This window comes from Chaetodon trifascialis, chromosome 11 (genome assembly GCF_039877785.1).
Source record: "Chaetodon trifascialis isolate fChaTrf1 chromosome 11, fChaTrf1.hap1, whole genome shotgun sequence".
Taxonomy (NCBI): domain Eukaryota; kingdom Metazoa; phylum Chordata; class Actinopteri; order Chaetodontiformes; family Chaetodontidae; genus Chaetodon; species Chaetodon trifascialis.
This window is the reverse complement of record NC_092066.1, coordinates 2,385,001-2,401,080: the sequence shown is the minus strand read 5'-3', so window position 1 is coordinate 2,401,080 and position 16,080 is coordinate 2,385,001. Positions and strand designations below refer to the sequence as shown.

Below are 16,080 nucleotides of genomic sequence, written 5' to 3'. Positions count from 1 at the left end.
TTTACTTGAGTATTTCCATTTTCTGCTACTTTATATTCATACTCCACGACATTTATTTGACAGCAGTAGATACTGCTAGTTATTTTTCAGAGCCAGATTATTATAAAACAAAACACAACTCTTAAATGTATGATCCCGCAGCATCTAAAGCAGTCAAAATGAGCCCAAACTTTACCAGCTGCAACATTAAAATGAAAAACACATTAATGCATCAATAATCATATTGCAGTAATTTTGAACACAGGACTTTTACTCGTAACTCGTAACATTATGTATATTACAGTTGTAGTAATCAAATTACTGGCCTGTGAGGGCCCCTGTCACTGTGCTGTGTGATGAATTATGGGAAAGGTCACAACCTGCTTCATTATTATGTTTATTACCTTTTATATATTCCCGAGATCTTCTGCCCAATTTGGCGTCATGTTTCACTCAGCAGAGCTTGGTTAATAAATCAGCAGTTATAAAAAAGGGTAAACTGCATCGTTAAGGCAGCGCGAGCTGGGAAACGCCGCGTTTATTCATTTTACATGGAACTAAAATGAATACATTTATTTTAAGTGTACGCCAAATGAGTTAGTGTCTGTTTATGGGTCATAAAAATCCTAAATTGTCTTTCAGACTAAGCAGATGCTCGGCTCCATCAAATTTAACAATTTGTTAACCTAGCAAGGGAAGCTAATCGCCAACGTGTCCTGAATCTACAAAATACTTTGAGCTGTGCAAGCATTAAATTAAGCACTAAAGGGGAATTAACCTATACGTTATCAAATCAGTCAGCATACACAGACGCTGCTGTACGGTGCATCCTCAGGTGTCTTTTCAAAATGGTTTTCTTTTTTGACAAAATGAACACTGATGTGCATAATCAATCCAGACAGTTGGTCATTTCTCATAAATGGAGGTGAAACTTCTTCTCTGTCTCTTTGTACCTCATCCACACACTCACAAAGCAAACCCTCATTCTACTTCCTTCATATTCAGCCTCTAACACAGTTTTTCACGGACTGACGTTGAAGTGACCCAGTTCAGGAGGTTTTCTGAGCCAGGATCCCAGCCCTCCAGCCTGGAGAGCGCTCGTAAACTGCTGCATCGCCCTTTGGTAGCGCCCGGCAGCCATCTTGGAAGAAGAATAAGTCCCCGGAGTGGCCTCTGCACCGTTCAACTGAGGACGAAAGGAGCGTGATTTGCAATTGGATTAAAATAACAAAAACACACAACGTGAGATTTGTGGTGACGTTTTGATTCTCACAGTTTGTCCATTTGTGTTTAAGGAGTCAGGTTGAGTTCTCAGCTAAAAATAACATTTGTCAATCATCTGTTCTCCTCCTCAGAGATACACCCGTCCCGTGAAAATGGCTGTCTCACACTGAAGACATTTTGACCCGTCAATGCAGGAAAAGGTGTGACGAGTAACACTGAGCATGAAGGTAAAACACACCAATGACGAAACGTTCAGCATCTTTGAGAGGATATTCAATGTTTGCTTGATTTAACGCGTGTCTCATCAGGCCAATCACATCAGTCTCTGATGAATGTTACAACACAAAGCTTAACGTGTCCCCTCTTCCTGTCTGTCCTTAATTTGTAGTCCTTCCTTGTTCTCCTTGTCTTTAAAACACTGTGTCATTATCTGTCTCATTGTCGCTCATTGTCGTCTCCCTCTTTGGACATTTCGCCATCGTCTCCTCGGTGTGACATTTGCAGCAGCTTGTCTTACAGTGAGTCCAGTTGCTTTTGTAAATAATTAGCAGCCTGTCTGCCAACATCAAACTTTAAGCTGAGACCGTTTGGTCCAGAACAACACTCACCAAAATGCATATTTTAATTCACATTACATTGTGATGGGTTCAGTAGGTAGACCTCAGCCTGCATGTCAACTTATTTCTTCATCTTGTTGTTGTTTTGTTTGTTGTCTTGTTTGTTTTAGCTTTTTATCCCTTTTATGTGACATTGTGAATAAATTAACCACAGTGCTGATGCTACACTAGTCAGCTGTCCTGTCCCCTCCCGTCCTGAGCCCACCGAGGCGTCTCCTGACCCACCTGCTGCTGCAGCCTCTGCCAGCGTACGAACATGGAGCGCCTGCAGAGCCGTGACGGCGTCCTTGAGTCCCGCCTCCTTCCCGTGGAGGTGCTGATGTCCTCCAGTCCTCCGTCACCGCAGCTCCAGTTCAGGCTGACGCTCGGCGCCCTCCCTGCTGGCCGGACGTCGCTGCTGCTCAGGCCTGTGCACGTAGAGAGGACGCCACAGGGTTCAGAGCAGATCGTGCTCACAAATAGGTCAAAATATTCATCTGTCCACTACTTTGATTCATGACCAAATACTTCTAAAAGTGACAACATTCCCCTCAGACTCTTGGCCTTGTTACCCTCTGACCTCTAGTGGAGACCATTGAGGGTTGGTTTCTATCAACGGTGGCAGAAAGATTCAGTTTTTTAACTGAAGTGTAAAAATACTCCATTCAGATTAAAGTTAGCATAGTATGATGTGTAACACTGAATCATATTTTATGGTAATCATACATTTGGAGTGTAGTGTCACAGCTGTCACATAACTGTTGTGGAGTAAAAAGTACATTTCCATTTAAGCATTCAGAACTGGATCACTGCGTGTGGACCTACAGCCGAGCAGCAGCTGCTGTCGTCGGTATGGGAGGGGCAGGTGCTTGACGGGCGCGAGGCGGCGTGCCATCGCCCTGCCCAGGTGACCCGTGTGGCTGAGCGTCCCCACCGTCACGCTGTGCAGGTAAACCGGCTCCACCAGGTGAGACAGGAGTGCCCCCTGGAGGCCCACAACGCTCCACCTGTTGAGACAAACAAGCTTAGAAAAACTGACAGTTTGACGGCTGAGAAGGTTTTCGCAGCTGCAGTGTCCTCAGATGGACCACCTGCGTGACAGATGTGAGGTTTTCTGTGTTTACACCCACTGAGGACGTGGAGAGGATGGAGAGAAGAGGGGTGGGGTAGTTCCTGTACCAGCAGCTCAAAGAGGCTGATGAGACAGTGAGGCAGCTGTGAACTGGTGCTGGTTTTGGTTTTTAGGTCAATGAAGTTCACATCCAGACAAAATCTGTTTTTTTGATTGACTTTGTGGGCATTTCGATTGGTTGTGTGGATTGCAAACCCCTTTTTTTGGAGGTAAAATTTTACATGACAGCAGCTAAAATGATGGTAGTATCCAAGTGCGCAGTGAGTAAAGCTGCTCAAGGTGTAAGCAGGAAGTCATTTGTAAACTGGTGGTTTTGTATCAATCATAACTGATGTTGCTTATTAGAAACTCACTTCGCCATCTTGTCAGTGCAGGACATGGTGACAAGAGGTCCGCCCGGCGCCACGCCGTCCCACTTCTGATTGGCTGTTCGCGCTGTGATCGGCAGCGTCCCTTCGCCTCCGTCCACCTTCACCCTGAGGTGACAGCGGAACCTCCTGCTGGGATCTGACACAAGCAGAAGAAGAAGACTTCAGACCCTCCCCTTCCTTGCTGCTCCTCACAAGACGAACCCTCTGACTGTTCAACCAGCGCCACCATCAGTTTCACTTTGGCTGGTGTGAGTGAACATCTGCACAGCCTCAGCCCTTTAATCCTGCTAAACATGAGCATGTTAGTGTGCCAACGTTAACATTTGGCTCAACGCATGAAGCAGAGTTGCGAGCATGGTTGTCATTTTAAAGAACTTCTGTCACTGTGTTCGTGTCAGGCACAAATAATTCCAACAAAAACCTGCACACGAACACCAAAAATGCCTTGATGAGGCCTTTCCTCTTCCTCTTTAAACCCTTCCCAACCTGTCCTGGACCTGATGCTCACTGTGGATGTTTTACATACATTTTCTGCATCAAGCCCCAAAGCAGCTGCAGAAAATGAACCAGCAGTGATGACATTTTATTCACCTACATGAAGAAGAAACACAGATAAGCTGCTTAATGATGCCAGAAGTTCTGGTATTTATTAATTAATGTTTTCACTGAGCTAAAGTGTTTTATGATGGATTTTACCTTTAAAAATAAATGAAACTGCCTGAAGGTTAGTGGGTTTGTGCAGCCGCTAAGAACAGAATACAAACACTTGCAGGGCAAATAGATTATCACAGTATGTATCTACAAAAAGTTCGTACTGTATTGACAATAACACAAAAAGAAGCCGAAATGTCAGATTTCTCGACGTATTTACGACACCAGAATCCAAAATGACAAGAGTCATCCTCCTCATCATCACCATCATCTGAATGTGTTGGCCTCACATGCAGCTGTGGTCTCGTACGGGCAGTTGAGTCGAGCGTCTCCGCACGGGGACGAGCTGACGTACATGTGGAAGAGGACGCCGTGCCGCAGCTGGAAGATGGCGCCGCCGCCGCCGCCGCCTTTATGTGGTATGAAGATGGATTGTTCCTCGCAGTCTGCTGGCTGACTTCAGAGAGGAAAGACAAGTCCAACATGAGACAGAGACAGAGTGAAGGACACTTTGCCGATCCCTGTGGTGGTGATAATGATTTATTTGTAAGTGATCAGTTTGTATTTATTGATAGAAGAAGACACCCGCGTCACGGAGCTCCATCTTTGTCCAAAAACCATTAAAAACACACCAGTGGGCCTCACTGTTGCTCTGGCTGACATCACCATGAACACACACACTGTAGTTTATTCTGACTCAGTCACACACACACACACACACACACACACACACACACACACACACACACACACACACACACACACACACACACACACACACACAGTCCTGGTGCAAAAAAACACTCACTACAGCACCAAATGTGGATTCATCCGCCGCTGAAAATAGTCCCCAACAAACGCTCTATTTTCTCCCGTTTGAGTGATAAAAACTACAGTGAGCAGCTGTTTCTGTTAGTGAGACGTTTAAAAGTAAAATGTGTATCTGTGAGGTGTTTTTAAGGATTTATGTCATCTTTTTTTTTTTTTTTAAAGTAGGATTTGTGGACAATACGAGAAATACAGAACGTCAGCTTTGTACTTTATATGATGGCCCTTAAAAACAAACCTGAAGCCAACTTCTCCACCAAGAAGGGACAACAAAGAAAACCAGAGAAGCAGATCTTTAATGAGGATCGTACCTGAGCAGCAGCTCCAGCTGAGCGTACAGGAATCGAACCAGCGCCCTCCGGCTGACGACTTCAGCGTGGCAGTCGCTGAGCATATCGCCGTGGTCGCTCACGTTGTCCGAGTCCAGACACTTGGTCCCAGTGGCCAGAGACACAACGTGGGCTGATCTGAGGTCAAATCCTGAGAGAGACGTGGAGGATTTATAGAACTACAAATATCTATAAGTGATTTTTGGTGACTTGTTGAGCAAACGATCGGCTCTCTGATGGAACAAGACGTTCAACATGATGCAGCTCAAACAAGACGCCTAATTTGACTCTCAGAACAGGAAAACAAGGCGTTTCCTCTTCACTCCGCTGCACCTCGGCGTCCTGTCATAACCCGAACGTTAACGAGCTGAGACGGGCTGATGAAAAGTGTATGACTGAACAATCACTCCACCCTCATCAAAGATTCACAGGACGGTAAAGATGTCTCCCCTCTGGATCCGCAGGGTAATCTGAGGTAACTTGTTTGTTTGAATTGACTCAGATGCTCCTGCACTGACTGCTTTGGCAGAAAAAGCCAGTGTGGACGGTGAGCTACCGTCTTTTTCTTTGAATTTCACCTCATAAAGTCAGAAGATACGTCCAGACTCAGGGGATAGATCATCTAATGTTCTCAGTTGTAGACAGGACGTGTCATAATGGATCCCATACAGGATTAAACATGGCGGAAAAATGAAGAGGAATCAAGTGTCTTTGTCTAAATATGAAGGATACAACAAGGATTGGATATCACTGGAAACAGCACAGTATTTTGGTCTTTTAAGATGTCAGATTACAGTTCATGGAGTCATACAAAAAAAACCAAAACGCAGTACTTTTGTTTCTTGTTTCTTTAAGTTAAAGATGTAACGGATGAGGACAGATCCTCTCAACATGAGCTGATGGCGGTGGATGAACGGCATGACGACGAGCCTCAGTTTGCCTTCATGGTCACTGCATGCATTCAAATGAATTAACACAACGCGCCTGTGACGGGATCCGTCTGTGAAGGGAACTTTTCTTGGTGAGCTTTTGCCCACAGTGACGAACTGCACTCAGCTGAGCTCAATATGTTTTCAAGCATTAGCATTATGCTAGCTCGCCAGGGTACTCGCCGCCATTTGATGCTGCATTCTGATTGGTGGGTCGTAACAACAGTCACATTGTGGGTCTCGATGTTTTCTGACACTAAGTTGGTTTTCATCCTGTTTTTATGCACATTTTTGTCCACTTCAGGGCAGCAGAGACAAATGGCAAACATTAAAATATCGTCACCTTTAAAAGTTGTTAGCTAACAGTTGCTTCGTTACACATCCAGCAGTTATAGAGGAGCATTATCCTTCATCTGGAGGCGCGTTTGTGTCCAACCAGCTCCTAGTATTCACATGACTTCAGTGGATGAAAACACGTATGAATTTGCAGCCCTACATTTAGTCCTTGTCCACACGTACACAGATATGTTTGCAAAGCAGACATTTCCTCTACATTTGGGCCTCTTGTTCACATGTTTTAGCTCAGTAAAATGTAGATTTAAAAAAAAAAACACTTGCTGAAGTGCAGATTTCTCAAAACCATGGCGGCCTACAGGTTGGTTTATGTTTGGTTAGTGCTGCTTGACCGTGTGCCAGGGAGTTGTTAAATAACTACAAATAGATCAATAATTAGCTGCTATTGTTTGTGTTTTTAAGCTAATACCATTAAAGGGAATAACACCTGAGCTAATGCAGTGAACTGTTTTGGAGAGATGTTGAATGGGCCGTCTGGTCATTTTGGACAGATGTTTCTGTTGTCCACTGACGGACCTGATCGCCATCGTGTCACGTGTCCACCGCTCACCTGTGGTCATTACGATCCCTGCCAGGACCTTGTGACGGCCGTGCGAGGTAGAGAAACAGCTGTCTGTCAGCTCTGTGTATTTCTCTCTCACCAAGTGGAAGATTGACTCTGCGAAGAACTGCGGAAGAAGAAAAGGCAGAAACGGCGTTGAAAGTGCTGAACATGTCTTTAAAAAAAAAAAAAAAGTCTTTCTCTGTCTTTTCTCCTCCTCATCTGACCTCTCTCTAAGTTTCCTGCTCATCATGAGGTGTTTTTATTATTCCTCTAACTGTGGTTGGGGGTTTTTAGACCAGGGCTGTCCCAAACACAAGGAAGCAAACTGTTGTCATGCAGTTATTTGAGCATGCATGTTTTCATTAGTCTTTATACATTTTGGTGATTTTGACGCTAACTGCAGGTCACTAAGGGTTTTAAAGCGCCTGAACTGCTGTGTGTCACAGCCACTGCTGCAGCTCCACCTGCCGGCTCTTAATAAGAGGTCAAATCAGCCGCCAAACTCAACAAAAACTAACTTCCTGCTGTTCTCAGAACACCTGAACCTGCCCCCTTCACCTGCAGTCCCTGCTCTGGCTTGTTTGCTGCCTCCTTCCATAACCACTGACCTGCTGCACATTTGTTTCTTTAACCTCTAACTCAGCATGCTCTTTGTGGGTCAGCAAAGATTAAATTGTAAATCAATGAAATTAATTGTAAATCAAGGGATAAAACAGAGTCTTCTTGCTGCCTTTATAAGAAATCTTTTCTGTGTACTTTACGATGCGCTCAGTCCCATAAATCCACATAAGAACAGTTTTCTTCTTTAGCATCAAAAACAAAAGTGCTTTAAAGGTTTATCATAACTATTTTAACTCAATATTTGCAAATGCCAAAGAAAGCAAAGCTAATATCTTCCTATACCATCTCTTCTCTATTGAATAAAAACTGTTTTTTTATGTTTCAATACATGAAATGTTGTCGGGACAAACTGAACACACTCTGTTCAATCTATATTTAAAGCTGACGACGTTGTGACTTGTGTCTGTTCGCAGACAGCAGCCAGTAAAAAGAGATGCACCAGCAGCCGTGACACTCGCCAGGACCACGAACACGAGCTCGCCAAAGACCTCTGACAGCCGGTCAGTGCTGTCCGAAACTCTTTGCAGGAACAGGTGTCCCACTCCTGCCTGTCCAAATATGGCTAATCATATTTTGAGAGGACTGTTGCTCCTTTGGCAGACATCACAAAGTTACAGTTAGTTTCTAAAAGCAGCAAAGTTCAATGAAATGCTAAGAAGAGCAAAACAAACATCAGTGGGCAGATTTAACTGGAGGAGGACCAGTGACCCTTTGGACTTCTCAGCCAATCAGTGTCTTTCCTCAGTTTGGAGGAGAAGATGAAATGTTTGACGTTCTGAATTGAGGCCAGTAGCGGCTGCAAATAATTCATGTTCCATAAATGTGGACGTGATGGGGGGTAAGCTGGACTCCCACTGACGGTCCAAAGCTTCAACAACGTACTGCACGCTCTGACACGATCGTCCCCGTCAGGAAAAAAGACTTGTTCATCTTTTATGCAGCTTCAATTACGCGAGGGATAAAGCTGAAGCTGATTTCAAAGGAGCTGTGGCGGCGTGGGTTAACGGGTAAAACGTGGCACGAAGACAGAAGATAAAAGCTCCTCGTGCTTTCTCGGTTTGATCAATTTGAGCGACCGTAAACGACTCAAAACAGGCATTTTCAGTGTGTGTTGTCCTGTTTCCTGTGCAGAAACTCACTTCCTGTTCTCGTGCTACAACAAAAGAGTGACGTGACTATTTGATGACCTTGCTGCGCTCCCATTGGCTGGCTGGTTTTAATGTTAGAAACACACATAAAGCCCCATTTGGACTGGATTTACTTCTCTAAGGGAGGTGAGGTGATTTTAACATTACCTGTGCTGGTCGGTGATTTTAATCCCTCACTGGGGGACATATGTGTGTTTCACCCCCGGCCCAGTAATGCTTACAGCTGCAGTTACCTCCGGTTTTATGTGAACTCACTGGCCCTCCTGTCATTTAAATCCCATCTGGAGCAAGTTTTTTCCACCAAGACACAGTCCTGTTAGGGTTAAGATGGCTGAAATCATCACGTGCTGTTGTCCTGTCACCTGCGTGCTGGTCTTTTTGTTTTAAATCACAGGTTTGTTTGCATTTTGGCAGCAGTAAAAGCATCCTGAACGAGCTGTTAGCAGCTCCTGTTTGCAGCGTCGCAATGAATAACGTCATGTTTCATGTGTGTATGTTCTGATTCGGCTTGACAGGTTTGACTTTTCTCACACGGCGTCTTCGCCTCAGCGTCGCAGCAGTGCATCCCTACCCGAAACGACAAGTCAGTTTCACGTTAATCCATCAGAATGGGGCTGAAGGCATGAATACCAACACGACAACAGCATGAGCAGCTGATCCTGGAGCAGAGTGTGAAAACTGATCAGATGTTTGTCAGGCTGATGAAGAGCAGCGCCTCTTCTTTCCAGCTCTGTCGATCCTTCACACCGTACGTTAGATTATAAAACTGGTCAGGATACCTGAAGTCTCCCCAAACTCTCAGAAGCACGGGCACGACCTCGGCGCCTGACTGTCTGCATGTTAAACGTCTCTGGCTTTGTAAGATCAGACGTTTCAGAGCGAAACTCCGTAGCTGAACGTTCTCGGGATGACGGAGGCACAAGGTCGTGTGTAATGAGTGTGTTAAACAATTATCTGTCAGATTATTATGCTCTTCACACCGCCTTCTCGCTCCACCTCAATCTCCTTGGTCTGCTGCCGCTCCTCCTTCATCCCTAATGTGCTGTAATAATGTTCATTAATGCGTCACGCCGCCTGACAGACCGTTCACATTGAAGGGGAGACGATGCTAAATGATCAGTTGGGGAGGATGTGAAGAAATCGAGACAAAGAGGAGGATGGAGGCTTCTGCACATTGTTACGTTTTGCTCTTATCAGCCTAAAATCACCATTTAGAGCATCCAAATGGTTTTTTTCATCCAAAACGTTGTTGTTGTGTCCTCCTGTCTATGGATCCTCATCGAATCCCCCGCAGGGTTTAATAAAGTATCGACATGTCCGTCTGTTCCTTTGCATATTTGGACGCCGGCGTGGTTCTGTATTACCAGCTCAGTCACCCCCTTCAGCTCTGCGGAGCCGATCTTGGGAGACAAATCTTCTTGTGTTCATAAAGCACGACAGCAAAAGACGTGGAGGACAATTCCCGGAGGCTCAGAGACATAATGAAGTTGTTTAGATGCTACAGACGAGCGTACAGGACGCCATCCGGCTCTCGGGCCTCAGGACATGATGGCCATGCTGATGTGCGGTTCACTCCATTTGGTCGCATACGACGCACCTCGGACCCATTTATCCAGACCATTTAGAAGAGCGGCGAAAGCTAAAGAGATAAAGGGCGAATTCAGTGTCGCCGCTTGAAGCCGATGCGTCACCGCAGACGTCTCCGTCAGGAAACGTCTTTATTATGTGAAGGACGTTTACTGAGCGCTGAGTCTGAGGAGGTAAATACCTTTTTTTTTTACAGTTTAAATGGAGTAAACCAACGCTGTATGTTTATGATGAAATCAAAAATGTTCATTATTGAAGTGTTTTATTGAGAATTGTGTCAGCTGTGGGTGAATCCATTTTTCAGGTATTTGGTCATAAGCCATCAGTGTCTGCCCCCAGCTGATCTTTCTCACCATGAAGCCCCTAAAAATCCGCTCATGCCAAAGTCAGTCTGCCTATTCTCCAATCAGAAGACATCTTTAAATCAACAAAAGACTGACCTACTCACCTGAGGTAGCTGATTTTTGGCTCTGCTGCCCTGGAGGCCCACGAGCTTCCTCTCTGGTCCCAGACTTATGTTGTAAATAGACTGCAGGGCGGCTGCTGCTGCCTGGGCCTTGGCCAGCCTCTTACTGTGCCCACACCCTTCAAACACCCTCCCCTCCAGCCTAACCACCATGACAAAGCTCCTCATTGGCCTGCCATGAACTCTCTCTGTCAGGCACATGTACCTGAGTCCCGGTCGCAGCTCATTGAGCAGCACCACAGGGCTCAGGTGCTCTAACAGCGAGGCGCTAAGGGCGCGTCGTTTTGGGTTTGTTGAGGAGACCAAGTCCAGCGTGAGCCGGACAAGTCGTCTGTGGTTGTAAATGCTGGAGAAAACCTCATTTTTGGCTGCGTTGCAGTGCAGGAGGTCACAGTTTTCACGCAGCGAGGGCTCAAACTCTTTGAGGAATGTGTCAGGGACGTCCGGTTTATCTGCTGTAAAATCTGTGGGACTGCCGGTGAAGTTCCCCATGGCGGCGTGAGCCTGCGAGGCGTTCGGGAACTGGATGAACGACCGGAGAGCCAGTTCCGCGGCCCTCATCTTAGCCTGCTTTTTTGTGGGTCCTCGGCCCTCGAAGCGGAAACCATTTACCTCCACGCCTACAGAAAACACTGGAGCATGCAGCGGGCCGGTCTTTGACACGATCTCATATCGCAGACCAGGTCGTAACTCGTTCAGCTGCACCAGTGCGTTCTTCTGAGTGACGGCCCAGGCCGCTCTTTTACATGTGAAGTGGCTTCGGTAGAGCAGCCGGTCTTTTCCATCCACCAACGGCTGCTTCCTCTTCAGAGCTCTTGGTCCATGTACGGGGAACGTTGTACAAAAAGTAGATGGGTGATATTTCCGGAGGAGGTCACAGTCCGGCTGGCTTTTATCATCCTGATTCTCCAAACTGCTGGTACCTGTCGACAGATCAAAAACACGGTAACACAGCCATGCGAGTGCTCTCAGACTGCTTTAGCTAAATGCTAACATCAGCATGCTAACATGCTCACAATGACATGCTGCTGCTAAGTTGGCATAAATGTTAACCGTGTTCACCACCTTAGCTTAGCGTATTATCGTGCTATCTTTTGCTAATTAGCACTAAACACAAAATGGGAACGTCTTCTGTTTCGGACAAACTTAAGCCTTATTTTGGGATTTTCTCATTTAAATGTGAGTGTTGGTGCAGTGAGACTTCACACTTCAGTCTCACTACGAGAACATGTTTTTCTTTTCCTGCCTGCGGTCTTTGTCTGACGCATACATACACAGCCGCTTTTGAAAAGTCCATCAGAAACCCTGTTGACCGTATGAGCCCTCACAGGAATCAGATGAAATGTTCGGCTAATCCATGTAGTAAACATTGAGATATGTCACCAGGTAAGTAAATCTCTGACCTGCTGGTGGTGACCAGTTTGGAACAGCCTGAAATGTGGCAAATCTAATCTAATCTAATCTTGGTCACTCGGCGCCTGTGCTGTCATGGTCGTGGTAATCTGTCGCAGCAGAACACGGGAAATTTCTGATTTATTATCTTAAAATGTTTTTACTTGAATTGTCTGCATCGTCAGCTGATGACGCTCCAGTTTCCCAGTGTCTTATAGGACTGCTGAGGGTTGACAAGATGTTGCTCCGTCCTGAAAAACAGCGCCATAAATACAAGGAAAAATTACTTTTTCTCCACAGCGTGACTCAACATCATATGTATCCCAAACGGACAGATTCAGTATTTCCCTGCCGTGTACTTACAAATAAAAACACCTCATCTGATATTTTTGTGTTTGGGAAATGAGCCCAATTACAGTCATGACTCTGAGCACTTGTACTGCATCGTTTTATATTCACTCCCAACCATAAAAGTAATGAAATGGACTGCGGTAAACACATTTATGGCGATAGCGCCAACGTGGCGAGTGAGGCCGGCGGTGCCGTTAGCGTCCCACTAAACAGACAGAGTGAAAACAAACAGAGGCGGCTTAGAGGCGGCCGGGGTAATTGAAAGGTGTCGGCGATAAGGACTGAGGTTTTCAGACAGGAAGCATCGAGGGCCTTGAACTGAATGAGAAGCTGCGTCTTATTAACCCAGTCACACAGTTTTTGAATCAAGCACAATCTTTTTCATTAGATTTCAGCTGATTTGGTGAGTTGTCTCAAAAGCAGGTGTCCCCGGTGCGATAGCTGCTTTTCAATTAGATATATAAGAGAATATCCCACCTTTTGATTGTTGGACTACAATGAAATTCTGTCACAAACAATCACATTTCTCCAGATTTGGTGGGTTTGGTCTTTACCCACGTCCTCTCTCCTTCATATTTTATTTCTTTTAGAAGAACATGTAATAAATCCACTGCTGTTTTGTGTAACAACAGTACGTGTGTTCAACGACGACGTTGAAGGGTTTGCTGAATCACGTGTGGACAATCAACCGAGAGCGACGCAGTTAGTGAGTTATGGGAGCTGATTAGAAATATTCACTGGAAAGCGTAATTTAGGTGACTGATCTTTGCAGAAGACTCACGCAGGTGATTTTCACGATTAACAACCTCAAAGCCCATTGGCTCTCGTCCTCTGGGGGAAACAGCCAGTGCTTCCATTGTGGCCTGCAGATATCCAGAGAGTGGAGGACGGATGTCTGGGCCAAAACGTCGTCTTCTGTTTGCCAATATATATCAAGATATATAATATGTATAAAATATATCAATAAACAGAAGGATTTGGAAAACACTGGTTTCTGAGGATTTTGGATTGGTATATAAAGAAAAATACCGTAATTTTCCGCTTCACAGAAATAATAACTAGAGCCCGACTGACAGGCCAAAATATCACCCAGTGGTGCAACCCTGTTTACCCTGCCAATATATCATCAGTAATAATCAATCGTCATATATCTACAGTATTGATACCAGTATCCGCCTCAAAAATCCAGTACTGGTGGAGCTATAACAGCAACTGCTATGATCTAATAACTTTATTGGCTTTTAGGTGTGAAATTCTGGGACTAAAATACAAACATATGTGTTTTCGCTTTATGATCTTCACTAAAGGTCAAATGAGGAGATTGTGGTACTTTAAGTGATTGATCTGAGGAAAGACAGGCATGTCAGACTCCAGCCAATAAGTTTCCAGTCCTTCACCTCCTGCATGATGCAAAGGATGATCAGGAAGCAGACAAACCTCCAGGATCAGGAATATGAGCGACTATGACATCTGAAGCGTCATGAGGCAAAAATTGTAGACTCAGAAGTCAGACACTGCACAGGACGCTCATATCGCCAGTGTCAGGTCGACATGTCTGAGCCCGGCATTAGTGTGGCCTTTCCGCTGTGAATCGGTGCACAGGAGAGAGTAACGTCTGCGTTCACTGACCTTACTAAAACTTAAAGAAGTGCCAGGATGTTCCCTCCACCGCAGCTCCAGAGGAGAACAATGGAAACAAAAGGACGGTCTTAACAACAAACGATGCACCGTTTTTCTTATTAAACAGCTGCTTTGTATGTGCAGCTATAACTTTACCATCTTCTGATTTTGGTATGTGGCTTCAGGAAACACCTGCAGCTCCAACACTGTAATAGATCACCTGCTGATCCCCTGAACCAGTGACCCCATTTATCCCCGTTTAGATTTATCTGGTGCCGTGCCACCATATAACAGCTTTTGTTTAGCGGTGCATGTGGGCCGGAATATACTCCAGTCCACATGCAGACATAAACACAGGGAAATATGGGCTGCAGTGGCAGTTATGTTATTATATTTATATGATTAACCGTGCATGAAATATTAATGCCTGCCTGCTACAAGTAAAACATATTATGGGTCATTTTAAGACACTTTATTATTCATTGTTAAGTGAATAATTTTCTGTAGGTACCAGTTTAATAGTTTTTAGACAAACACATTCTTGGGCATTTTGGGATAAAACTATTCATTTTTGTTCTAGCTTTAAGCTCAACGGAAAAACAATCTTAAATTCAAGTATGACAAAGATTACAAGCAGCAAAAAGCTTTAAAATATGCAGATAAAACAACATCAGCTGCGCTCTGAGGAAAGCTGTGGAGCTCATCAAGTTCTGAAGACTCTCACTGAAACTGTAAAACAGTAAAATCACTTAGATCACGAGAAAAGGCAAAGTGGTATCAAATAAGTTGTTTCACTTCTGAAACAATCACTACAAGATAAATTATGCAGGTCTTGACTTCCTGGTGGGTAATTTTACTGCCCGTGTGGCCCATTTTTACCCCTGGTGACTGGTGATTCTGGAGGCCACCGCAATGCAAACTCAAGTCATTAGAATAATGAACTAATGCACTAAACTATTGTGCATTAACCTTTCACCTCGCAGTTATATTAGGTGTGTGATGCCATTAAGTGGTGGGTTGATATGAGCGAGAGCTGTGAGATGAGATGCAGATGTAATGATGTGAGTCTGAGCTTCTGAAGGCAGGTGGAGATGTTTTAACGACCCGCATCATCACAGCTAATGGGGCCATTTTTGGGGGATGAAGAAGATAATAACCGTGTTTGTCTTCCTGTTGCCCTCACGCCTTCCCACGCTTTGTCATTTTCACTCTTTCATTCGTCTCTCACTCTATTTCGACACTGTCTCATTCAAGCAGCACTTCATTAACTCACCCATTTGTGAATTGCAGTATTGGACTTCGCACTTGGTTTAAGTAGAGCTTCGCCAGGCTGCAGCATGACGAGTGATTTGCTTAATCTACCTGTAATCTTCTTCACAAGCGAATGGATTTGTGAAGCAATTTAGAGATGAAATGCAGCTGCTGCTTCTCTGCACAGGTGAGAGGAAAGCCTTTAGATAAGTGTGTCATTTCTATCAGAGTCTATCAGTCAACTTTGCACAAATGAAGAAAATACACATTGTGTAAACCGACTGAGTGTCAATAGTTATGATTTCTAACAATATGGTGGACAAGTCACACTCTCCGACTACATAACTGTCCACATCTTTAACATGACTGCATTGCCAGTCTGTAGCTGAATGAATGCATTCAGTTCAACAACACTTCAAAGTGTAGACATTGTGCTAAGAAGCATTGTGTGTCTGTCGCTGTGAGCAGGGTTTGAACCTGCGCAGGGAGACCCCATTGGATTTCAAGTCCAACGCCTTAACCACTCGGCCATCACAGCTGTTTTCAGCCATGGATCGGCTGCCACTCCAGGACGTGTCAGCCAACAGAGACGGCTAAATACTCGTGGATCAATAGCTCGTTTCATATCACGGCACAGGCCAAGAAAACTGCAGACAGATCGCTGAGCAATGAATCATTAATCAAGACCGTCCTTTAACAGAAGATCA

The 16,080-nt window shown here is 44.9% G+C and overlaps 1 protein-coding gene and 1 non-coding gene across 2 annotated transcripts in view; both read right to left on the bottom strand.

Annotated features, from left to right (window-relative positions):
* Nucleotides 1-2,586: 2,586 nt before the first annotated feature.
* The window catches only part of LOC139338738 (double-stranded RNA-specific editase B2-like), a 25,448-nt gene continuing 11,954 nt past the window's right edge, over nucleotides 2,587-16,080 (bottom strand). Inside the window, exons 2-8 of the mRNA XM_070973990.1 lie at nucleotides 12,316-12,402; nucleotides 10,742-11,682; nucleotides 6,944-7,061; nucleotides 5,093-5,261; nucleotides 4,244-4,410; nucleotides 3,285-3,438; nucleotides 2,587-2,806 (exon numbers count right to left, since the gene is read on the bottom strand). Of these exons, the coding sequence (XP_070830091.1) occupies nucleotides 2,587-2,806; nucleotides 3,285-3,438; nucleotides 4,244-4,410; nucleotides 5,093-5,261; nucleotides 6,944-7,061; nucleotides 10,742-11,682; nucleotides 12,316-12,402 (1,856 nt within the window). The remainder of the gene's footprint in view (nucleotides 2,807-3,284; nucleotides 3,439-4,243; nucleotides 4,411-5,092; nucleotides 5,262-6,943; nucleotides 7,062-10,741; nucleotides 11,683-12,315; nucleotides 12,403-16,080) is intronic.
* On the bottom strand, nucleotides 15,830-15,911 carry trnas-uga (transfer RNA serine (anticodon UGA)). Its single transcript has one exon. It is a non-coding gene; the product is annotated as a tRNA-Ser (tRNA).